Genomic DNA, 24,472 nt, shown 5'->3' on the forward strand with positions numbered 1-24,472 from the left:
ATTTTGGTATCAATCTGATGCTAGATAAATAGACAATCTGTATCGCAGATATCGATACGATGTGATATGATATGACACAGATGGCGATACTTTTTCATTCAGGTTTGATATATCATCAAACTTCTGATCTTTTGCTGTTTTTGTGGCTTTTCCTTTAAATTTTCTTTGTTAAAACGTACTACAAAAACAAAATCTTTTTTATAGTACAAATACCTTATCAAGCTTGAAGTGAGACATAACTTACTTACAAGTAACTTTTCAGCAAGATATAGGAGCTTGTTTAAAGTCAACAATTCCTTCTGACATGGGGAAAATGTCTTGTATTAAGTGAAATAATCTGCCAGTGGAACTGGTACTTTATCAATATTTTTGTTGAAAAGTTGCTTATCAGTTAGTTTTGTCTTATTTCAAGCTTGCTAAGATATTTGGACTAGAAACAACACCACAATTACTTGGTAAGATTTTGCATTTTTGCAGTGTAGATCAGAATTTGGACAACGTTTAGGTGTCTGCAAAATACTCTGATAAAATAGAAACATGATAAACAGAAACACTAGAAAACCTAAACAACAGAGATAAACTGAAACTAAAGCATCAACCTTACTAGGCCAATAGTGATCCAATATTTTGCATCCATCCACCCGCCTCTAATGGGTGGATGGATGCAGTCTGTCTTCCAACTACTAAAACTGTTGGATGATTTAATAGAAGAACAAACTGGGATTGTTGGTTGTCACCAGATCCTCTGTATATGAAGCAAAGCGTAAAAACAGAGGACTGGTTTTTACTAGCCTAAATAGTGAAGATTGGCTGAAAATTACAACTGGCGCCACTAGATGGCACCACATTCTGTAGACCAGCCTTTTAAAGCACAAATAAATCACTGGTGTTCTTCCACTTGTTTGAGGTTTATCTGATTATTTTACCAACACAAACACAATGCTTTGGAGGGAGATGGACTCTCCACCAAAGATTGACCAAGCATTGTGGGTAATGCTGATAAAAGGAACCATTTTAAAAGGAATAGTGTTATTATATGTTTTCCAGCCATATTATCATTTTATAGCACAATCAAGTAACTGTGTTACCTTCACTTGTTAAAAAAAATGTTGTATGTATTAACAACATGACATACATGTATGTATGTATTTTACAAACTTTAACTTTGTAAAGCTTTAACTTTTACAAAGTTAAAGTTAAAGAAATTTAACTTTGTAAATTCTTTTTGCAAAGTTAAAAGAAATTTAACTTTGTAATTTAACGCCTTGAAACTGGGCCTCTGTCTCTTTAAAAACGCCTGCTCTTTCTGAAGCCCCGCCTTCAGGAAGTCATCACAACATGGCTCCTCTATTAACCCTTTAAGGTTTTTACCAGCTTTCTACTGAGATGTATCTATGTTTTCAATGAGGGAATAACATTATAATATGATGTAAAGATCAAAAAAGCTGATTTTACATAATACTGCTACTTTAATAGAAACATATGTAGTGTTGCTCCTTTCTGCTTAATGTCTTTTTCTTTAAAAAAAAAAAAAAAAAAAAAGAATGTATTTCACCTGCAATGAGAGAAAAGATGGTGTCTTTCATGATAAAGCTCTTCTTAAAAAAAAACAAAAGAAAAACAACCAAAAATCTCTGCTGTTATTGGAATAGGACAGTTTTAATATAAGAAATTAGAAGTTGGCAGGTCTCTTAGAAGCCTTTTAGTTCCAGACAGCACTTCACCTTTTTGCTTGGGTTTTCCCTCAGAGCCTGAGCTCCTCGCTCCTGCTCGTTTCTCAAAGCTCGCTCTGAAGTACATAGTTTTGTTCCATTTTAGCTCGAAAAAGGCGAATAAATTAAGGGTGTTTTGGTAGGAAGTGGATGTCAGTCCAGTCAGCTCGCTGCAGCTCCCTGCGGTCCCGATAATGAAATACCTGTCAGGCTGCAGAACAACGATCCCACATGCATGACTCACTGTATTTCAGCGGGACAATGAATGGGACCCAGAAACAATGGCTTCCCTGCCCATCACTCCACCGGAGAGGAAGAAAAAAATCCTTCGCAGATGGATTTATTGTTAAATGATTGTGGCACCGTCAAGGAGTTTAAAAAAAAGAAAAAGGCCCTACTTTATTTCAAGCATATAATTAATTGATTTTACCCCCCCCCCCCTCGCTACGCTCCTGTAAAGACTTGTCACATTATATGAATCCACACCTGCCGTTAGCAGACTTTAGCACTTTGGCCTCAGATCCCACTCTGAACACAAATCAAGGAGGACAGCTGCGCCCGTTCAAAGATAAAAAAAATTTTTTCAAAGAAAGTCAGATCATAATCCCATATACCCAGAGGCGCCGCCAGTCATTTTGGACCCCGTAATAAAAAATCTAAGTTTTATTAAGATTATGACAGCTCAGGTTATTGTTTCAGTTTAGGCCCCTTGTTGGTAAAACTAATCCTAAATATAACAATATAATAATAATAGTAATAATCCTGTAAAAGATTGGAAGTTGGAAGTAAATAACACAGAGATGCATGTTTACTGTAGAAAACATTAAACCTCGATTAGGATTGTAAAACATAAGAAATGTTTTCCCAGGGAGGCTGTGTGCAGAGTCAGCAGTAACTGTTCTACATGTCAGAGGTCACATCACACTTTAAGTCCAACCCTGTTTACTCTCGTCACGTTACTAAACATGAAACATCGAAGGAGATTTTGTGAATCGTGCGATAATAATCAGTTTTTGTTTCGTTTTTACTGTGATTTGGATCTGAAGGTTTGAAAGCTTGAGCTCGGCGGCTTTTAATTCACATTGTTCTGCCGGGTCGACACCAGGCGGAACGCCTTTACCGTGAAAAAAAAGAAAAGAAAGAAAGTTTTATACAAACAGTATAGAAAAAGTTTTACATAACATCCCTCTCTTGTTCTAGGCTTTTGGTTCATGTTAAAAATCATTCAAAAATCAATGTTGTCACATGATGCTGCTAAAAAGAAAAGTTCGTTTGCATAGACAGACAAAGATTTAGAAAAAAACACATGTTGTAAAGAAGAGGGAACTCGTTCGTTCCATTTAAAAGACCTCTCCATGTTAAAAGGACAAAAGCATCTGATGAGACATCAAGAAGTTCCTTCTATAGGAAAATAATTCGATTTTTTAATTATTATTACTTCATCCCTTTTTGAGGATGAAGTCAAAAATAGCTCTAATTCCAATCATTTCCCCCCAAAACAGAGCAATTAATTTAGGTCTTTTTAAGAGGAACTACATATTTGTATTACAGTGCATTAGCAGAACAGTTGTTTGAAACATTTATATAAAAATATCAGCCGATTATACACTTATGATGGATTATTAGGGTTACTGTAGCTGGAGAAACAATAGAAGAGGAGTACATTTCCACCAAAAACCCCCCAAAAGTTTGAGAACAGTCTAATATAAATTCTAGAAAAAACAAGGAAGTTTTTGAGCTTCAAAAGTAAAAAAAAAAAAAAGAAGAAATTCCACTTCTGAAACTCAGAAAATTTCCAAAAGGTGAAATATTTCAACTTCACAAATACAGAAAATGTCCACATTTTTCTTCCCAATTTCTGAGTTTTTTGATGGAATTTTCCTCTTTTTTCCCACAGTGGTCCTAAGAGGCCACTGTACGAGACCGCCTGGGAAAGTATGTCTCTTTTTACGATTAAAAAAAAAAATGACAACAATTAAGTGAAACCACACAATGAACTAAATTTGTAATTAAAAGTAAACTTTGTCTTTGAGCGAAAACTAGAACTGCGAATCGCCTGAGATTTTTTATTCAAATTGTTTTGCAAGACCATTTGATTCGTTTCTGGTCAAACTCAGCAGAGTGACATAATGTGCAGAAGCATTAAACTAAATAATGACCGCAGTGAGGAATAACAGGTCATTAACAAACAGGCTGAATGAGTTTTAGAGTGCTTCGCTTCATGAGAACACGAGGCCGCAGCGGCGAGGACCTGGTAAAACACAACGGCTGTCATCAGGTGTTCAGACCTGGGTGTGTGTGTGTGTGTGTGTGTGTGTAGGTGTGTGTAGGTGTGTGTGATGTGAAGTGGCAGCTTGCCAATAAGCACTCTGCTCCTGCTGCGCTGCGGAATAGAGGTTCTGCATTAGTGGCTTTAATGGAAAACTCTTTTCATTCACGGTGAGATAAATAATAATCATCGGAGAGCTTTTCTCCGAGCCTCACCTTTAACGGAGCAGAATTACAAAGAGATTTGGCTCAGATGAGGGACGGTGGAGACGGAGACGACGAACTGAAGATTATATGAAAGCAGTTGAGCCAATAGAGCTTCAGGGACGAGAGATGGAGAAAACTCTTCAGGGTCACAGAAGGAAAACTGGCTGGAACTTTCTCTTTTTTTTCCAGCGTTAAGAACAATTTACAACGCAACACAATATAAATATTAGATTGGGAAAGTTTTTAAAGGGACAGCGTTATTGTTTTGCGGGGACATGGTGCCATTTTATAGCACAATCAAGAAACTGTGTTACGTTCAGTTGTCATAAAAACGCTGTATATATCAAATATGACTTTGAATTTGACATTGTAATTTAACACCTTGAAATTGGGTCTCCACCTCTTTAAGAAGCTCCTGCTCTTTCTGAAACTCCGCGTTCATGGCTCCTCTATTAACCCTTTTACAACATTTTCACCGGCGTTTCACTGAGAAGTAGCTCCTACAATGAGCTCAGCTGATGTTCCTCAAGGTGTTTGCTAATTGCTGCTGGCTAGTCTGAAGGAGCTGAGTGAGGAAGGGCTGCTCCGTGAGGCGGAAGCTTGGAAACTGCAGCTCTAAGTACGAGCAGAACCTCAAAGTAATATGACCTCATGCTAACAGCTAGCTGAAGTTCCAATAAATATTTTAGAATATTTTTATAATATTTTTGCTCAACTTGACATTAGCTAGAGGAACAAAGAACCACAATTCCTAATCCTGGCAATTCTGAATCGATTTGAAATGCTCAAAAATTAATTTGAAAATGCATTTATTGTACGTTTTTGCCGCTCCTATTTGCGACTATACTGCTTATGACATTATGCATCAACTCGATCACCGTATGTATTTTTAAAAATACTTAGATTTTTTTATTATTATTATTATTTACATAAAAGCCAAGCAGTCAGGCTGGCCTAATACTGATCATTTAAGTGTCAGAATTTTACACACAAACCAATTTTTATTTAAATAACAAACTGGTGGAATTTGATACAGGAATGTTTTAATCAAATGTTCTATTTGTTTGCACTTTCATTTCCTCATCCCTCAGACCGTTTCATCTCTAGACCATTTGAATAGAAAAATGGTTTCTGAATGAAAAATTCTAACAGGACAAGAAAAGTTCTTTCAGCTGGAGGTGAATGTAATCTGAATATCTGAGTTGGGCCTGACAGAAACGGAAAAACAAGATTATGATACTTCTTAGAGGAAACACTGATTGTCTGGATCATGTTTAATGGATCACAGCCAGTAATTTTAAACCCCGTCGTTTGCCAGCCATGTCATCATGGTGTCACACAGACGACCATCAATGTCAACAGGACTCACATGACCCAAACTGACTCTGCAGTAGAACTATTATTCATGTTGGTGTCAAAAACATCCTGCTGTATTTGATTTAGCCTGGAGAAAGAAACGGCTTTCTCTTCCTCTTTCACTAACCGACATTCATCACTTCCTCTTTTCTCCTTGAAATCCTGTTTTCCTCTGGTTGTTTTCATTAGAAGTATGGCAGCGTCTGAGGGCCACTGCAGACAGACAAAAAGAGGATGAGTAAATTTGCAAGAAAAAAAAAAACCCTGAAATTTTGAGAACAAGCTCAGAAATGTTCTAGAAAAAACGTTTCAATTTCTGAGTTTGAAAGTCTAAAAATTTGCTAGAAGAAAGTATTGAATTTGAGATTAATCTCAGCAAATTTCGTTTCTGAGTTTCAAAATCAAACATTTCCCAAGCTTTAAACGTCAAAGATTTCGAAACTCAGAAATCTTTGACTTCCTTTAATCGCAATGTTTTCTTCAAGCAAAATTTCAGCTTTTCAAAGTCAGATTTTGTTTTTAGAAAATTTCTTTAATTACTCTCAAAATTTCTGAGTTGTTTTCAAGCAAATTTCCAATTTAATTGAATTTTTGGGGTTTTTTTTTTTTTTTTAGAAAATTTGAGATTAATCTAAAAGTTTCACAGTTTTTGTGGCCAGTAACCTACTTTTTTCTCTTTCTACAATGGCTGTCAGACTCGGATTTAGTCCAACTGACCCAACAATTTGAGCTGCCGCACTGCGTAATGACTGCACAGTAGGTAACCTACTGAAGGGAAATGTTAATGTGTAAAACAAAACAAAAAAGAGATCCGGCCTCACAGTGACCTGAGAAATAGATCAGAACAGCGTTTCATTTATCGTTTCTGTTTTCAGACTCATTATTTTCTTCACATTTTTTAAATCTTCTTTGCTTGAAGACTCGCAGCAGACCCTGAACGCACCGCGGGGCCCCCTAATGAGGCTTTGTGCCTTTGAACAGCTGTGGGGACCTGAATCAGATTACTGCAGTCCAAATCAGCAAGTAACAGGCCACGTTGAAAGAAGAACGACTAAATCGCAGTGGTTCCTTTAATACAAAGTCACGTCAGGTCCATGTTTAAACCTGAAGGGACCTGAAATTAAGTCAGGTTTTACGTTTTCTTGCCATTTCTGCGCATGAAACTGCTTCCTTCCTCGTTTGTTAACAAATTTCTTACCCAGTTTGGTTTGAGAAGAGAGCAGAATAAGCCTCATCATTATAATCATTACATCATTATAATCATTCATGATGTAATCATCATTACATCATAAGCCTCATCATTTTACTGTACAAAACGATCAAACTCTTCCAGAGGATTAAACATGATGCTGAATGATAGCTATAATCTCAGTGGGTTGTCTTTATGACTTTAGTTCACAACAAACAAGAACAGATTCAAGAAAGCATTAACATTTGACCTGCTAACCAGTTAGCATATCTAGCGAGGCTAGCTATGCTAACTGGTTAGCATGAGCTAGCGAGGCTAGCTATGCTAACTGGTTAGCATGAGCTAGCGAGGCTAGCTATGCTCAGCATTCACACTGGAATCAAACAGCTGGTCATGAAGTCAACATTGACCGACGTTGTTGTGCCTGTTTTAACTAGTTTTAAAAGTAGTTAAAGCTACTTCTAACTTTAATATTGTTGAGTAACCCAGGTAGAAGTATTATTTTCAACCTACCTGTATTCAGGTAGGCTGGGGGCCTGGTAGCTCCGTTTCCGCTCCAAATGTGCGCAAAACTTTGTTAATATGATGCTAACGTCGACAAACAATTTCGCAAGAGGGTTGCTTCTATTTAATAAGAAACGCAATTAAAAGCACTTAAGTTTTTTCACGTGATAAGTTCTTAAACCATCTTTTGGAGAGAGAAAAAAGAGACTGGGGCCATTATTTTAGGATGCGACGATCAGATAGTCCTGACGCAACAAAATTTTAACACCTGTTAATGAGTCATGTAAATAAGACCAACTAATTTCAGGCTTTTTACACCCTGTAGAAATCTTTTCGATATTCTAGTTTACCACAAAGCACCTGATTGTGATTCAAATCTACGGTTCAGACTTCAGCAGAATAAATCTCATTTAAAAACATAAAACTTCAGCATCCAGAGGGGCTCGTGGTCGACACAGTGAAAACAAATCCAGCCCACATGACAATAGTGGAAATTATTGAAAACAAGAGTTTGGCTTATTATTGTAAAAAAAAAACTTTAACAACTCAAGTTATAGTCTAAATAGTCTCCAGTAGCAATAATAGTTAACAATGAAACTCAATTGAAAGCTAAAAACAATTTTAAAATGTTTTTCAACATTTTATTGGCATATTTCATTGATATGATGGTTTTCATTTGATTTGAGTGTCTTGATGCTGCCGCCTTCGCCTTACTGCTTGCGGAAGCTGATGAAGCAGTTCCTGTCAGCTTCCAGTGGAGGAGATGGACCTAGAAAACAAACAAACATCCTTAGTATGTTATGAACCTGCCACTTTAATGCAACACATAAGTAATAATAGCCCGTTCACCCTCACTGTTTCTCCTGTCCTTATTCTCTGGCTTATACTCTTCATCATCCTCACTGTCTCATTGCAAAGTTACCAGCTGCTCGTTTTCTTCATCACTAAATCCTAAGTCATCCTCACTACCATAAAAAGGAACTGCTAGTTTGGTTTTCTTCCTAAGAAACTATAAAACATTGTTGCATTAATGATGTAAATGGGAAAAAAAAAAAGAGTATCAAATAAAGTCGTATGCAATATGGAAAGGACTCATAAAATGCATTATTATAGCAGACACTTGATCAATATGCTGGACTAGCAATACAATGCCAACCTTAATGGTACAGTGTTGACATATGGCAACATCAACAATTTAACAGTTTATCATTATTAAATGATAAAATGCAGCAAAATAAATGACAGAATAGTGAACTTAACTCACTTATTGAGTATGTATATTTTCCCTGGTCAAAAAATATAAAAATACTTTTTTTTCCCCTATGATTTCTGAGGAGTCAAATGATGAGGCTCCTCCCTGTGAAGAGGTCTGTGTAGAAGGGTGTCAAACTTCCCTCCAGAGAATCACGGGACAAATTTAAACACTGCCGTTGCTTCTGTTAGGGTCTCATCTCTCTTTCAATGCGCTACATCGTAAAATTGGAGGTACTGTATGTGTGTGGAAGGACTTCAAGTGATTTGTTGCCAAACGGCAACATTATACCATAGAGGGCATAGTCACCGCCACCATGCTTGACAGTTGAAAAACGAGAAAAACTGCAGATGTAAATAAAAGAGGGTTTTTTTTTTCTTTGTTTATTGACGCATAAAACATCCTTCAAACAATAAACCCATTTCAAGGTAAGGTCTCTGTACAACGCTTACTAAGCTGTTTCTTTATATAGAAAACATAAGGGGGGCCAGGCTTAAAAATCACAGGGCTCCCTTCAGATTTAATGGCAGGTACTCTAGAGAAAAATTACAGCATTCCATCAACAAATATTTTCAAGCAATAAATATGAATTTATAAATAGTGTAAATTTACATCCAAATAAAAAAAAGAAACAAATTAAAGTTCACTCTAGTTTGTGTGCAACCCTTTTTTTCCTGTGACTTGGCTGGTTGTAAATCCGATTCTCTTCCTCCACGTTAAGAAAGTGAAGAAGTCGACGTATCGAGGGCGAGTAGAAGAGCAGAAACAAAACGTGTCACATTTCACATTACATGTATGTTGGTTTTCCTGACCAAGGCGTCCGACGTAGTAAAAGGCTAACCACACGCACCCGCACACACACACCCCAACACGTGCGCGCACACACACACACACACACACACACACACACACACACACACACACACACACACACACACACACAGAGCTCTGGTGTCAGCTCGCAACAGAATAAAAAATATAAAAAAACAACAAAAAAAAACAATCAGATCAGTAGTCTCTGGTGACCAGGTCGATGGTTCGAACAGAATATGTACAAAGCTTTATGCTATTATTGTTATTTTCATTTGATGAGTTGTGGTGAAGTCCAGATGGGCCAAGCAGTAGAACAGTCTGGTCGTGACGACGGGAGGAGCTGCCGTCCCCCAACCCAATCCCTCCAGTCCACCAGGGGGAGGCACACCGCTCGGGGCAGGTTGCATAGACACACAGCTTTCACACAGCTGCCTTGTGGGATAGCTACAGGACGCAGTCGGAGGGACTGCCGCCTTTCTTCCTGAATATCAGAAAAAGAAAAAAAGAAAGAGGGAAGAAGGAAGGGAAGGGGGTTCCTAGAGTTTCCACTGAGGTCCATTATGGTTCTGTAATGTTCTCAGAAGATGATGATGACTCCATCAAGAAGAGGAAGGCAGGGGGCTGGCCTGTGGAGAGGAAACAACAATAAGGTCAGTTTGGATCAAACCTGTTTAACCTGACAGAGGTCAGAGTTCATGCTCAAATAAACACACCAAGTTACAAAACTAGGGCTGTTGAACAATTAAACATTTTAATTTGATTAATCAGAGGGTTGCTGTGAAATAATCACAATCGCCAATACAATTTGAGAGAGTTCGAAATGTTTTTTTTATTAGAAAATAAAATAATGAACATGGGAAATCATTTCTTATGTCTGACTATATTTCATTGTTTCACAGCAGTTTAGTGTTGCTTTAGTTGTGAATAGATGAATGTAAAATGAGGCTTTGCTAAGTTGTTTTGTCAACAACAGTAGAGTAATTTCAGGGCTTTTCCTGTGCTCTGATTGCCACAGCAACCGCACAGAGCAGGGAGTAGGAGAGGAGAAAGAGTGGAGCTGTTTTCAGAATTATTTTTTTTTTTCCATTTTTTTCACCGAAGAGTTTTTGCGGCGCTAGTGGCTCGTATTTTTTGTGACAGTAGGCAGACAGGAAAGAGGGCGAGGAGAGGAGGGAAGACATGTCGCAGGGCAAAGGTCGCCGGGAGTCGAACCTGCGACGTCCGCGTCGAGGACTAAGGCTAACCCCCTGCGCCACCACAGCATGCCCCAGAATTTTTTTATTTTTAAAGGGCAGGATGCATTTTCCAGCAACATAAAATCATTTTATAGCACAATCAAGTAACTGTTAACTTGAGTTTTTATAAAATTACACTCAGTTACTCTGAAACTCTTCTGCCTTCAGAAAGTCATCATAACATGAAACAAAAGAAGCTGACCATTTAACGTTTTTACCAGAATTGCTCTAAGAAGGAGCTCCTATAATGAGTTCAGCAGATGCCCAGTTCCTTCAAGTGTTTGCTAATTGCTGCTGGCTAGTCTGATGGAGCTGAGTGGAGGAGTTTTGGGAAACTGCAACTCAGGGGAGGAGCTTCGTCCTCAAAGGCGGAGCTATGTCCACCCAGCTGAATGGTTGCCATGGGACATTAAAGGATTTCTCAAACATGCATGAAAGAATGAAAGCAACACTCCAATTATGTTTTTGATGAGGGAATGTCTCTACTACGTGATTTAAAGTTAGAAAAATGTTTGATTTTCCATAATACTGGCCCTTTAAGAAATGGGAGATTAGCCTTCAAGAGAAACAAATGAAAATTATGTTCAAACTTCAGCACACATGATACTGAAAACTTACAGAAACGCGTCATTTATGGTTACTTTTTTTTTTTTAATGCAGCGCTAATATTGACAGCTCTACAGTGGAGCTGGCTGCTCACCAGTGTGAACTGGTCGTAAACCTGCATCAGGTCCTCGATCTTGTACTGCTCCAGAACCACGAAGCTGTCCAGGTCAGCGCTGGCCCGCCTGGCGCAGTCCTGGCACTGAACCACGTATGTCTTCCTGCTGTTGCTCTCGCTGCTCACAAACAGCAGGTTGAATACCTCCACCTGGTACGGGAGCGGAGGGGAGAGCAGAACTGGTAAAGCGCCCGCTCCCATCCTGAACCGCAGCAGAGACCCGTCCGCTTACTTCACAGATGCTGCAGTAGTGGGCCGGCTCGCTGTGGGTCCGGCCGTGCCACACCAGCTCCTTCCCTGCAGCCAGCAGTATCTCCCTCTGCATCTGAACTTGCTTCAGCGTCCGCAGCAGGCAGTACCTAACACACACACACACACAAACAGGGTTCAGGGTCAACCCCAACAAAGCAGCTGAGCTGAGCTAAGCTAATCCAGTGGGGCCTCACTTGATCATCTCGAAGAGCTTGTGGTCTGACACTTTGATGTTCCTCGCCATGTTCCAGGAGAGGTGGATCATGGGAACGATGGACTTGACGCTCTGCAGCTTGTTCCACTCGAAGCGCTCCACTGCCAGCTTGTACTGATGGGCTGGAGACAGAACACGACAGAAAAACTCAATGTGTGGCCCCTCAGGGAGAGGAGACCCCTCAGCACTTCTCCAGAGGACCGAAAGCTTCTGCACACCTCTGGGAAAATGAGTTTTTTTCCCCCACACTTTTCCTGCAGTAAATTTCAAGCACTTTCCCAGGGTTTCAGCAAAAAAAATGTAAGACTTTTTAAAGCCTTTTTAATGCCTCCCATAATGAAATTTAAGACTGGAGAAACTAAGTATAGTGGACGGCTGAAGGATTCTGCTGTATTAGAATCAAGAGAGGCAAAAACCAAAACTTCTGAGATGCGTTTGTGAGGGTCAAACTTAAAGTCTGAATGCACCTACTCCCATATGGGGGTAGGTGCATTCAGAAATTAGCCAATGGCAAAGACTGACATCGTCCAGTCAAGTGGATGATGACCCACTATCCACTGTAAGGGTGCATTCACACCAGCCCTGTTTAGTCCACTTCAATCGAACTCTAGTTTGTTTGCCTAGAAAGTCCAGTTCGTTGGGAAGTTGGGAATGCGTAATCAGACAAAAGAAGCAAATTCTTTTGCCCGATTCAGTTTGGCCTAGGAAACAGTGTGGTTGAAGTGAAATATGGTGCTGCTAAAATGAATACATGAAAATGGATTTGTTTGACACAATGCAGTGTGAAAGCAAATCGCACCATGAATCGCACCAAATTTGCAACCATCAAGTGTTGCAAATTTGGCCTCCAATCAAACCGGGTCTACCGGACTATCCAGCGTGTAAACACCTTTAGCGTCCTCTCTGACCCACCTGTGAGGGGTCCCACGTTCCAGGCGATGTTGTTGCACCAGCCGATGGCCTGGACCCAGTGAACGGTGCCAGTGTTGAGCCACACCAGGTCCCCGGGCCTCTGGATGAAGCGGTACACTGGAACGTTGTTCTCGTACAGGTCCTCCAGGTTGGGCCACCAGGAGCCCATCAAGAAGTTGATGTTGTTCCTGTCAGAAACCACACAATCAGCCACTAGGACCCACTTTGGGCTCAATCAGTTTTAAAGTTGACATACTTTTCACAGAAGTCATTGATGACGCCCCAGTAGGACTCAGGCACAGCGAACCATTCACAGTCGCCAGGACCAATGTTGATGTTGACCGAGCAGAAGTTGTTGTTCTCTTGGTGACCTGTGACAAACTGGGATTACTAAAGGCTTCAGGAGGACAACAGAAGACTCGGGCCTCAGGCGTGCCCAGGTTCTACCTGGAGTCCGGCTCCCTGGCACCTTCATGTACAGCTGGACGGTGTTCATGCCCAGGATGGTGTGGCCCACGTGGCTCAGCAGGTTCCCGGCTGACACCACCCTGGCGAAGGCCGGCAGCTTGGTCAGCTCCTGCAGCTGCTGCTTCCACCTGCAACCAGCCCACTGTTAGACACAGGCTGCTGAGAGACCAAACCACGGCGAGAAGCGTTTGCTCACTTTTTGTCGTCAGAGAGGTCGATGTTGGTGCCAAACTTTATGTGCTTTAGAGGGCCTTTCCTTCGCCGGATCCCACTAGAGAGCAATGGAACGGTGTTATTTCCACCAGTGGGACAAAATACTGAACAGAGAACCTCAACTCAACTTGATTGGCCATTTTCCACATTAGTACCACAGTGAAACCAGACAGAGGTCAAGCAACACACTTCAGTGTGGATGTTACTGAGTGAGGAAGTGTTTGCCATGATTCACAAACCCACAGCATTGCCTGTTTGTTTGCAAAGAGGCTCCACGGCCAGAAGCTAATGTAATGCTGTTTGGGGAACAACAGCATGGAAAAGTTTGGGAACCATTGGTTCAGACCATGATGTAAGACAGTTTTTGCAGTGACACGCTGTATTATAAATAGTCTGTCTTTCTCAGTGTTCTCTACACGTCCACATTATGTACATTTTTGTAAATGTGATCTCACTCAGTTGCTCATCCCTTGGATCGTGAATCAGATATTCCCATTTCTAATAGCTGCACAGTATTTTCTGTTACAGTCCTATACATTATATTATTATCATAGTTAATCTTGATTTCTATATATTATTTTTAACACCAAGAACTTTTTACTTGAACCTTTTATATCCGTGATGCCTAAATTTCCCGTTTATGGAACAAAAGAGGCTGTTTCTATTGTTCTATGATATTCTATTGTAATGTGTCTGTTACAACTAAGGAAGACTTTCACTGTCAGAGTTTTATTTAATTTAATTGTTTTTTTTACCTCCAAAGACTGGTTGCACCAGTGCCCCAGGAGGGAGAAATGACCCACCTGTCTGAGGAAGCTGCCTCTGCTTCCACCTCTTTCTTCTTCTCATTCTCTTCCTGTCAGGAAAAGATTCCATCAGTTTAAAACGGCAGAGTTAAGAATCTAGAGGTGATGAGGGTGTGCTGTGAGGCTGACCCGCCCACTGACCCGCAGCGACTCCTGGAAGGACGAGGCCTGGTACTGGGCGTACTTCAGGATGGTGGTGTGGGAGCGGCTGCTCTCGCAGCGCCACATCTTCCTGCTCCCGCTCGGGTCCCAGTTCTCGTCGGTGGGCTGAGCCAGCTGGGTCCGCACCTCCACCAGGTGCTCGGGGTTGGCCTCCACCAGCGTCTTTGTGGAGAACAGGCCCAGGTCTGCGAGTGGGTGAACGCAAAAGATTGAGAAAAGCTTGTTATAGGAAACGACGTCATTTCAGCACTTTGTCCCCATTTTGTTAGTCTTTTATTTGTAACACTGTAATGACAATCATGTGCTCAAGTTTCCATGGGGATGTTTGTGTTAAGGTGTCACATAAAATCACAAGAAAATATAACTAGTACTAAAGTGTGTGGCTGTAATGTGACAGAAAGTGAAAGAAAGGAACAAAAATTTTAAAACAACAAGCAGGATTGAGGAGTGTACACTAATATAATCCTCCAGCAGGTGGTGCTGCTGTTGCAGATGTCAAAGCCACCAGTAGAGAAAAGCCCCAGTTAGCTGCACAGGGTTTCCCACAGAGAAATTCAAGCTTTTTCAAGGCAAGTCAGCAAACTTTTACAGCACAAAAAAAATAAATGAATAAATAAAATTGAACTAAAAAAGAAAGTTTTGTTAACAATGCCTTGTGATATTATTCAACATAGCAGGCACAAAGTAATATGAAGTATTACAAAATGTTATATTTTGAAATCTTTCATGCATGCACCCTACACACCTGACTGCTTAACCTAACAAAAGAAAATCCCACAAAAACATATATAAGATCATCTTTTGAGCCATTAGGAATAATACATATTCGTTACATTCCAAATTGTGTTAAGGTAAATGACCTTCCTCCACAAATTAATGCCTAAATGTACAAAGTAACTTGCACAGAAAATTTTTAAAATAAATTTCTCACTAAGCTTTCTGGGATTTAGAAAATAGAAGCAATTTTGGTGATTTTGACTAACCAACAACAAGAGACGTTTAGTCTGATTTCATTTCAGAAGTGAGAAAAAAAAATTATTTGAAAAGACGAACTTGCATTATTCTACCATTATCAATATAGCACTTGAAAATGGCCTTAAAGCAACAATATTATCGTTTATTGCGATAAATTCTGGGACAATTTCTCATCCGGTAAAAGTATGCAATTGTGACAGAGCTTTCACGTTTCAACCGCAAATAACGTTTTCCAAATTTAGGTTTTTAATCAAATGTTAGATTGCACTTTATTACAAAACTGCGCAGTGTAAATATCAAGCACTTTCAAGGACTTCATCCAGAAAATCAAGCCCTTTCCAAACCTTAAACACTGAACCGTGTCTGGTAATGATAGTAACAGTTGAGACAGGAAGTGAATGTCTTACCCAGTTTGAGGGCCCCAGCCAGGCCCCTGATGACGGTTACTGGGTTGGCAGGGTTGGTGCAGAACTGGTGGAGGGGGGGGAAGAAAGCATCCCTCTTGTTCTCTAGCTGTAGAGGCAGAAAGCAGACAGCAGGGGGAGTCAGAGTGACCGTTACTCTCCACACAGACACGAGGAAGCCTCCTCCAATAAGGTGGATGGACGCACATAAATACTGGGCGTCGGGGGGTTGAGCTTGTCCTTTGGCAGTGGGGGTGAGGGTCGGCCGGGCGGGCGCGGCGGGGGGCAACGGTCCAGGAGGATGCTGCTGGTCGACAGGCCGTTCTTCCCCAGGTTTCTGCAGAAGCGGGAAGACGTCAGTGCTACAAAAAAAAAACCCCAACACCAAAACTCACAAAAAAAAAACAGGCAGCAGAGCAAGGCTGCAATACAAATCCAGCTGAAGAACGTGTGTGGTAGTGATGAGTGGTGCTGCGAGGATGCACCACTCTGCCACTAGGTGGGGCTGTAGGTCATGTTTTCTGTGGGTGTGATTCAGTGGAAGCTGGAGTCCTAAATGAAAACACTGACATGGAATAAATGAGGTAGAGGAGAAGATGAAGGTTGGAATGTACAACATGTCTGACCGGGATGAGAGTCCAGCATGATGGATGGCTTACACACACACACACACGTATATTTCTACCCATATTAGGACTTTTCATCGACTCCCATTAATTTTATCTGCATTTAAGCCAAACCCCGATATTTTCCTCAACCCTCCCCATTACTACCATACATCTAATCCTAACTACTACTAGTCTAGGTCTTATCCTAACTAAAACTTAATTCACGAGAGCTGAAACGATGAATTAAATGAATCGTAATTAATCAATTATTGAAATAATAATAGTAATTGTTCATTAACTGGAGATTTCATGCTGAAAAAAAGAATGCTTGCTGAAAGAAAAAAAAAAACATCAATCAATTAAGCCAGAATTGTACAAAAAGCATGTGCATTTTAATTTCAACAAAACAAAAAAAACTTTGCCTGTAAATATGTTTTAGCCAGAGTGGCATTGTTTTATCAGTTCAGATTTACTAAAGGAATGCTGTTATTGAATTTTAGGCAATACAATGTTTATTTTCTTATGTGAAGAAAATTTATTTATTTGCATCTTTCAAAGTATTCATAATATTGTATTAAAAAAAAGACTTAAATTAAAAATCTGTCAGATTGTGATATTCTTTTTCAGATTATTCCCCAGAATAATTCATAGATTCATTGATTATTAGAATAATCGTTAGTTGCAGTCTAAACTCGCACCACAACTCTAAAGCTCACCCCAGACCCTAAAAAACGCTGGAACCAAAGTGCAGTCCTGATACGGTGTACTCCAAGGCCTGTAGGTCTTCACAAGTTTAGTAAATATGCTAGAAATGATGCCAGGAAGAATAGCTGAACAAGTACACACTCACACAGGAGTTCATAAAGAGGCGGGGGTGAAAGCCAGACGTCTAAATAAACTCCGAGAGCCACAAAAATAAATCCATCCTCATTCCTCAGATCTGCTTTCACACCTGAGAGGATTCACAGTTCTGCTAACAAGACTTGAACACGGCGTCTACCGGGCCGCAGCTGAAGGCCGTTAGGCAACAGCTCACTTCCCACCAGAGTGTGTTGATGCTTTTCCAGGGGAAACACGCAGTGTAGAAATCTGCATCTGATCCCACAGGACCGAACGACATTCTGATCCAAACTTGAGTTCTAACAGAACGGCTGAGGAGGAAGACGTGTTCTACCAACGATCCGCAGAGAAAACCCCGGTGGTCATCAGACTGACCCGTTCTGAACACACCACAACTAAACACTACCTTCTGCTGTCTTGTGTGTGAAACTATTTCAAAACAAATTGTAATTTTAGAACAAGAAAGAAAAATAAATTGAGGCAGACTGTAATGAATTTTTCAGACTAGCTAAACATGAATCGATGTAAAATGCTGAGGACAGTTTAAAATGTCATCTTTGAAGCCACATCAAGGTATTTGGTGCTGCTTTATTCCCCACTTACAAAACTGCCTCTGGTGATGTGTAATTCAACCAACAATCACTGTTGATCAATTATCATTTTGATGGCAACTCACAATTATAAATCAGAACTTGTGTAAAATATGGAAGGACATTACTAAGAAACATCAGTTAGTCAATGGCAAACACAAACGCTGTCCAGTCAACAGGCAATATATTTGCACTTAACCCATGATGGATGCCAAAAAAAAAAGCTAACTAGCAAACAAGGGTATGTCAGTTTCGCAAAAAAGCTAGCTAGCATAACAGCAGCATAAAAAGCTAGCTAGCAAGTCTATACCAGCAGCTAGTTAGCGGTAGCCTCAACTGCCTTGAGCAGATCATCAAATGTCTACATGCAACTTTTACCTGACAGAGAAGTCACTACATTACACTCTACGAGACTCAATAGTCCTGCTACAACAAAAGACATGTGACTGACATATCTAGGGCCAACTTACATAATTGTAATTCAAGACATTTTAAAGTCTTAATTTTATATATGCAAACTGAATATTTTTTAAGGATGCGAGGACGCCCAGTAAAACTGCATGGAGTTTGTTTATTTACTGTCACTGGACACCACAGACACAACAGAAGACACTTCTGTAGAACTGCTGAAAGGAATTATTTTTGATGTTTTAAGGTAAACTCAGAGGTTTCCAGAGCAGAGAGAATGAAAGCAGCTCCTGACCTGCAAGCTTTCAGCACATCACTGGAGCTGGGGTAGATGGAGACCGACGACCACGGAGCCAGCCCAGCAGGCGGCGTCTTTCTCTGCGGGCTCCGGGAGTCCTCCGGGCTCTTCCCGTTGAGCGTGGGCCCCTGGCTGTTGGAGTCGGACAGGCTGTTAAGGCAGGAGGGGCCGCTGGTGGTGTGGGGGTCCGCCGAGCACGGCGAGGGCACCGGGGCGACCGACAGCGGGGAGGAAGCCGCCGAGTGCTCCGGCTTGGCGTGGAGAGCTGGGAGGACGTGGTTTGTTTTCTCTGAGGAAGACCCTCCGTGATTACTGTCGTCGTGGTTACTGGTAGCGTTGGCTTTTCCCTTTACAAAGGCTGAGAGTTGAGGATTGTCTGAAGTGAGCGTTGCACCAGCGGCCGGCGAGGCGGGCTGCAGCGGGCTGGCGGAGCGCTCCTGCACCCGCGGCTGGACGTGATTAGTCAATCCTTGACGGGAGGCGGAGCCAGGGCTGCATGGCGCTCCTCCGTGATGCCCGCCGGCCGCCTCAAGACCTGGCAGCGGAACGGCGGCGGGGACGGTGCTGCCGGTTTTCCCCCCGGAAGGCGCCACCGTCGCCGCGTCTTTGGTATAGACCCCTGAGGTAGTGGCGGAGTGGGGAGGCGAAGACAAGTGGTTGGGCGTGGACTGTGGGGAAGTGGGGGACAGGGAAGAGGCTGAGGAGGAGGCAGTGCAGGGCCCGGAGCAAAGTCCAACCTGATTCAGAACACTGGAGGAGGAGAAGGAGGTCTGAGACGGGGAGGAAGAGGAGGAGAAAGGGGGTTCTCCATCAGGACCTGCCGGATGGGAACCTGGACCTTTTTGAAGCCCCTGTTGGGAAAACAAACCAGAATCAGAACCCAGAAAACAGATCCATGTTTATGAGTGAATAGATCTAGTAATATCTACAGTACAGACCAAAAGTCTGGACACACAGTTGTGTCCAAACTTTTGGTCTGTACTGTATATCCGTCCTGATATCGAAGACAATTCTAGGTCAGGTATCAGTGACAATGTGCCCGATCCATAAGGACATATCTATTCACATCTTGAAATTGGGCCTCTGTCTCTTTAAGAAGCTCCTGCTCTTTCTGAAACTCCACCTTCAGGAAGTCGTCACAACATGGCTCCTCTATTAACCCTTTAACAACATTTTCACCAGCGTTGAACTGAGAAGTATCTCAGCAGATGCGCAGTATTTGCTAATTGCTGCTGGCTAGTCTGAAGGAGCTGAGTAGGGAGGGCTGCTCTGTGAGGCGGGAGCTTGGAAACTGCAGCGCCAAGGAGGAGGTATGTTTTTGATGAGGGAATAAAGTCATAACATGATGCTAAGCTCAGAAAAAAATCAATTTTTTTGTATAATACAACTTCTTCAGGTCAATTCACCGCTATTTTTCTGTATTGGATTGAAATCAGCCGATACTTAGCCTCAGATATTGGTATCCAAAGTGAAAGAAGTGGATCGGTGCAGGAAGCGGTGCAGTACCTGAGTGGTAGTGTTGCGTGGTTGGCTCCTCCAGGTATCGTCCGCGTGACTGGGACTGGTGTTAGTGCTGCTGCCGGTGGTGCTGGGCTGACTGGTGGCGGTGCAGGTGTGAGGTAGAGAGTTCTGCTGCGGGTAAGGCACGTTTCCGTTGCTCGCACCACCACCGCCGCCCAGCCCCGCCCTGGCGTTTTTAAGGTCCAGGTGTCCCGGCAGACCCGCCGAAGGACTCGAACAGGAGCCGTTGGTCTGGGGGGGTCGACCGGCTGCATGATTGACAGGAGAGGAGTGGGACAGTCCCGGGTTGTGAGGGTGGTCCGCTGACGGGCCGTTGGGGAGGCTGGACCGCGGCTGGCCGCCCACTGCAGCCTGCTGCCTCATCTGAAGCACAGCAAAAGAAGAACACTTCAGCTCTAAAGATAAACACACATTTAGTGGTTCTTCAATGAAAAAGTCAAACCCACCTGCTGCTGATGCTGCTGCATGAGGGAGAACTGGTTCTCCAGCTGCTCCAGCATGTGCTGCCGGGGGGGCGTGAGGCTGGCCCGGTTGCTCCGTAAATGATCCAACAGCTGCAAGTTACACAACACTGTTCAATGAACTCAGCACAAGATCAGCAGTTTTAACTGGAGAGTCAAAAAAACCTGGGTCTGCTTGATTGGTTTTCATTTTGAGTAACGTTTTCATGATTTATTTAGACACGTTGCATGTAATTGTCCACATCCGGAGATTTTGCATGTGCTCACAACGCTGGAGGGCATAAAGACGATTCCTTTACTTTCCATCCAGAGCCTTGCTGCCGCGGTAGAACAATTACATCAACTAAATGAAACCTGGAGATGGAGGTGTTGTTAATTTAGTCCAGTGCATCACAGCAAAGGGAAAATGACGCAGAAAAACTGTTGAACAAATCAAACCGACTCCATCTTTTTCATTGCTGTGTCGGTTATGCTACACACAGATCTGTTGCCATAGCAACTGACCAATAATAGCTCCACTAGTGCATCAGGATTCAACACCGAAAAACAGGGAAACATTTCCCACACAAAACAGAACCTTCAGTCTGTTAGAGTTCAGCGGCGACATTTGCCGCATGTCTTCCCCCTCTCTCATTACCCTATTTCCTGTCAAACTACTTTCAAATAAAGACCACTAGAGCCAACAAAACCTTTCAAAGAGAAGCACATGCTCTACTGATAATGTGTGGGTCACCTTTTCTTTTACTGAACCAAAACACACTGAATCCCACAGCACGTCTTCATGTTAAGATTGTCAAAGTCAAGCTAGCGTAGCTGACCTCTTCCCTCCCTCACTATTGTTTTAATTAAAACTTTTTCCTGACCTTGTTCTCTCGTCATTGTGTTGACAATAAGTAGCAAAGCACTGCGTCCCTTTTTCTTTTATATATCCTGCTTTACGATGTAGTGTAAACGCACTAAATCGTTGACAACTTGTCAGCTAAAACTAATGGTAATCATCATGGGCGAGCGGCTTGTTGTCCTCCAGCTGGAGGACGGGATCTTGCATGCATAGCATGACGTTGCAATGTGTCTATAATTTATAATATATACTGTATGTGTATATATATATTATAATAAATTGTTGATAAATCAATGCTAAGTCTACAAGTCCTTACTTTCATCTCTTAATAAAAAAGGGTAAAGACATTATGTCTTAACGAGTGTCCTTTTTCCAACAAACATATTCAGCTTCAACATTTTTCACATTGCCAATTAAAATGCAGCTGAAGTGATTTCCGTGTTTTTTTTCTCCCCTAATTTTTGGCGCTGAAGATAAGAATTTTTCTGAGCAGAGTAACAGCTCGGTCGTGCTCTTTTGCTACAGAACTAATAATCCACAATTCGCTTCAACAGGAAACACCGGATGCTCTTAAATGTTGAGACGTTCGCCTACCTGGATCTTCTGTGGCGTCAGATACCAGCCGGGGACCTGCTGCTGATTGGATCCGTTTGCCAACAAGTCGGCAGCACCCTGAGGACGACACAAAAACAAACCTGTGTGAGCGCTCCTTCTCAAGCCCCGCCCCTTCAGCTGCGATGACCCTCTCCCCCCCGGGCTCTCTGCGGTACCTTGACCTGGCTGGCGGTGCGTTTCTTTTTAGCAGGACTGGCCAGCGGGTCGCTGTGGCTGCTGGCGGACGGGCCTCCCTCCCCTTTACAAGCCTGTGGATCCAGCAGAGACACTGCTTCAGAGGACGGACCGCAGTCAGAGCAGAAACAACCTACAAGCTCAAACAGGGTTTAAACTTTTCTGCAGGGACACTGAAAGACGACAGTGTTACAACATCTACATGCACATGGGTTTTAAAACAATTCAATCCCACAAAAATCCAGGACTCTAATGGGTTGTGGTCAGAAATTAAAGCTGAATTCTTCTGATTTACCGTTTGGTGTTTATAACCTCTCAGTCTCCTGGAAAGTCTTTCTACCGTTAAGACGTAATGTGGTTTTAATATTAATGACTTTTAATAACTTTGGCTAAAAACTTACAAAGAGCTAACTCAGGTTGTCTCCAGGTTTCAGCAAGTCAAATTTAAGAATTTTTAGCCCTTTTTTAATGCCACCTTGGATGAAATTTCAGACAAAAACTCTAATTATAAGGGTGGTTGGGGAAACTCGCTGCATTACAATCGAGCAAACACAGAACCCGGCTTTGTGCACCCATGATAGAAAAGACCTGCAAGAATTTTATTTATTCATTTATTTTATTTTATTTTTTACAAAATTTAAGATCTATGACTAACGAATTCAAGGGCGAATGAATTCAAGACATTTTATGGCCTTAATTTTTAGCTGCACAAATGTAAGACTTTTAAGGACTTTTTAAGGATGTGGGAACTCCCTGTTGAATTTCGACAGAATGACAAGAAACATACCAGTAATGGTTTTAAATCTATTTTTCGCACATTTTTTGTTGCAAAATTTTCTATTCTACAGTAGAAAAAAATATTTTTGCTAAATTTTGTTTAATTAATCAAAATGCAAATAAAATGGTAGTTCTTGAAAAATACATTTCCGAGAGTAGATATTTATATATCAATTTCTTTCCAATTTGTTTCATAAGGGATAGTGTATATTGATCAACATGAGTGCATTAAAACCATGGACGTATACCAGATTCCGCCACTAGGGGTAATTTTGATCTGTAGCCTCCTGGAAGGTTGATGGTAAAAATAGTAAACAACTGACATAAAATTTACAATAAAGTTCTAAGTTATATCGGAAATCATAAGTTGTCTTTTTTTCTAAGCATCTTGTGACATTTGCGGCTGTAAACGAGTTTCATTTAGCTGGCCTGAGAGCAGAAATGCCTCTTTAGGTTGTGGAGGAACAGAATTACAGAACCATTTACATCTGTCACAAAAACAGACAAGCTGGGATGAATGATTGTCACTTTGCTGAAATAAATTCATGCATCCAAACCTTTACATGCAATGTCTTGCAAAAATAGTTTTATTACTCACATTTTGTCGCAGAACATTAAAACTTTGATTTTGACTTTATGAGATAGACCAACACAAATTAGCATAAATCTGAAATGGAAGGAGAATAATAATGGAAGAAGATGCTCTGGTCAGACAGACACCGAAACTTCTGACCTGCATTAAAAAAATGATAAAAACTGACAGCAGGCATCACCCTGAACACGCCGTCTCAATGCAGGTGTAATTTTTCCAATAGTTGTATTGAATTTCCTCAAAGAATTAAATGAAAACTACTAGTAAAACATTTTTAGATAATTTTTTTTTTTTTAACTAGGTTGAAACACACGTGTATGCTCTTTGCTCTGTGCAGCGTCCCAGATGGATCGCACTGACTGCATGTGCTTTTACGAGAGCTTTTTTTTTTGCCGTTGTTTCAGGAACTGACGGTCTGGCGGGACACCCCCATTGCGTCCCCGTTGTCTGACCATGACAACAGTCTCACAGTTTTAAGAATCACCTTAAGACTGGGTTGTAAGGCTTGCAGACGCCTGATTTAGATTAAGGTGGGTAGATGTGATAGCATGGCCTAGTTAAAGTACAGATAACTAGGTCACTTCACACCTATGGCTCTAAATGAGTTTTATCTGGCTAGATAGAGAGTAAAAACGTCTCTTTAGGTTGGAATGTTTGAAGGCTGATGGTTTAGATTACCCCCATATTGAGATCCTTTCCAACCAACCTGACAAAGTTTGAGATATTTTCCCAAGAACAATGATTAGCAATTATTGTTCTGAGCTTCAGTAAAGCGTGGACTCAGAGGGTCAATCCCATAAAATCCCAATAAAACAAATGGACATTTTAATGAGACAAAATGCTTTTTGCAAGGCACGCATGTCCAAGCGTTTGAGTTTGCTGAGTGAGTTGCAGTGAGTGGGCAAAAATTACAAAAAAAACGTGGGACAGGAATTGCTCTGCATGGAGAGTTAGCGACAATTCTAACAATCTGAGAGGAGGAACGATGAAGGACAATCTGGCGTCTACTGCAAAAAAAAAAAAAGAAAGAAAGAAAAGAAAAGAAAAAAAAAAACGGGGCCTCGCTCCGTCTCTTTCTGATTCT

The 24,472-nt window shown here is 41.4% G+C and overlaps 1 protein-coding gene and 1 long non-coding RNA gene across 4 annotated transcripts in view; one reads left to right on the forward strand and one right to left on the reverse strand.

Annotated features, from left to right (window-relative positions):
• The first annotated feature begins 1,018 nt into the window (after window positions 1-1,018).
• On the forward strand, window positions 1,019-22,967 carry LOC114147816 (uncharacterized). The gene is made up of 3 exons (XR_003596140.1): window positions 1,019-1,108; window positions 10,911-10,914; window positions 22,956-22,967. It is a non-coding gene; the product is annotated as an uncharacterized LOC114147816 (long non-coding RNA).
• The window catches only part of kdm6a (lysine (K)-specific demethylase 6A), a 40,876-nt gene continuing 25,806 nt past the window's right edge, over window positions 9,403-24,472 (reverse strand). For all 3 annotated transcript variants that reach the window (XM_028022454.1, XM_028022453.1, XM_028022455.1), the window contains 17 exons: window positions 22,001-22,093; window positions 21,825-21,902; window positions 20,375-20,482; window positions 19,914-20,291; window positions 18,405-19,258; window positions 15,871-16,000; window positions 15,667-15,772; window positions 14,264-14,469; window positions 14,120-14,172; window positions 13,300-13,374; window positions 13,083-13,231; window positions 12,892-13,006; window positions 12,636-12,823; window positions 11,704-11,845; window positions 11,490-11,616; window positions 11,237-11,407; window positions 9,403-9,927 (listed from right to left, as the gene is read on the reverse strand). In XM_028022454.1, coding sequence (XP_027878255.1) covers window positions 9,901-9,927; window positions 11,237-11,407; window positions 11,490-11,616; window positions 11,704-11,845; window positions 12,636-12,823; window positions 12,892-13,006; window positions 13,083-13,231; window positions 13,300-13,374; window positions 14,120-14,172; window positions 14,264-14,469; window positions 15,667-15,772; window positions 15,871-16,000; window positions 18,405-19,258; window positions 19,914-20,291; window positions 20,375-20,482; window positions 21,825-21,902; window positions 22,001-22,093 — 3,000 coding nt within the window. In that variant the 3' untranslated portion in view covers window positions 9,403-9,900. The remainder of the gene's footprint in view (window positions 9,928-11,236; window positions 11,408-11,489; window positions 11,617-11,703; window positions 11,846-12,635; window positions 12,824-12,891; window positions 13,007-13,082; window positions 13,232-13,299; window positions 13,375-14,119; window positions 14,173-14,263; window positions 14,470-15,666; window positions 15,773-15,870; window positions 16,001-18,404; window positions 19,259-19,913; window positions 20,292-20,374; window positions 20,483-21,824; window positions 21,903-22,000; window positions 22,094-24,472) is intronic.

Source organism: Xiphophorus couchianus, chromosome 7 (assembly GCF_001444195.1).
Source record: "Xiphophorus couchianus chromosome 7, X_couchianus-1.0, whole genome shotgun sequence".
Classification (NCBI taxonomy): domain Eukaryota; kingdom Metazoa; phylum Chordata; class Actinopteri; order Cyprinodontiformes; family Poeciliidae; genus Xiphophorus; species Xiphophorus couchianus.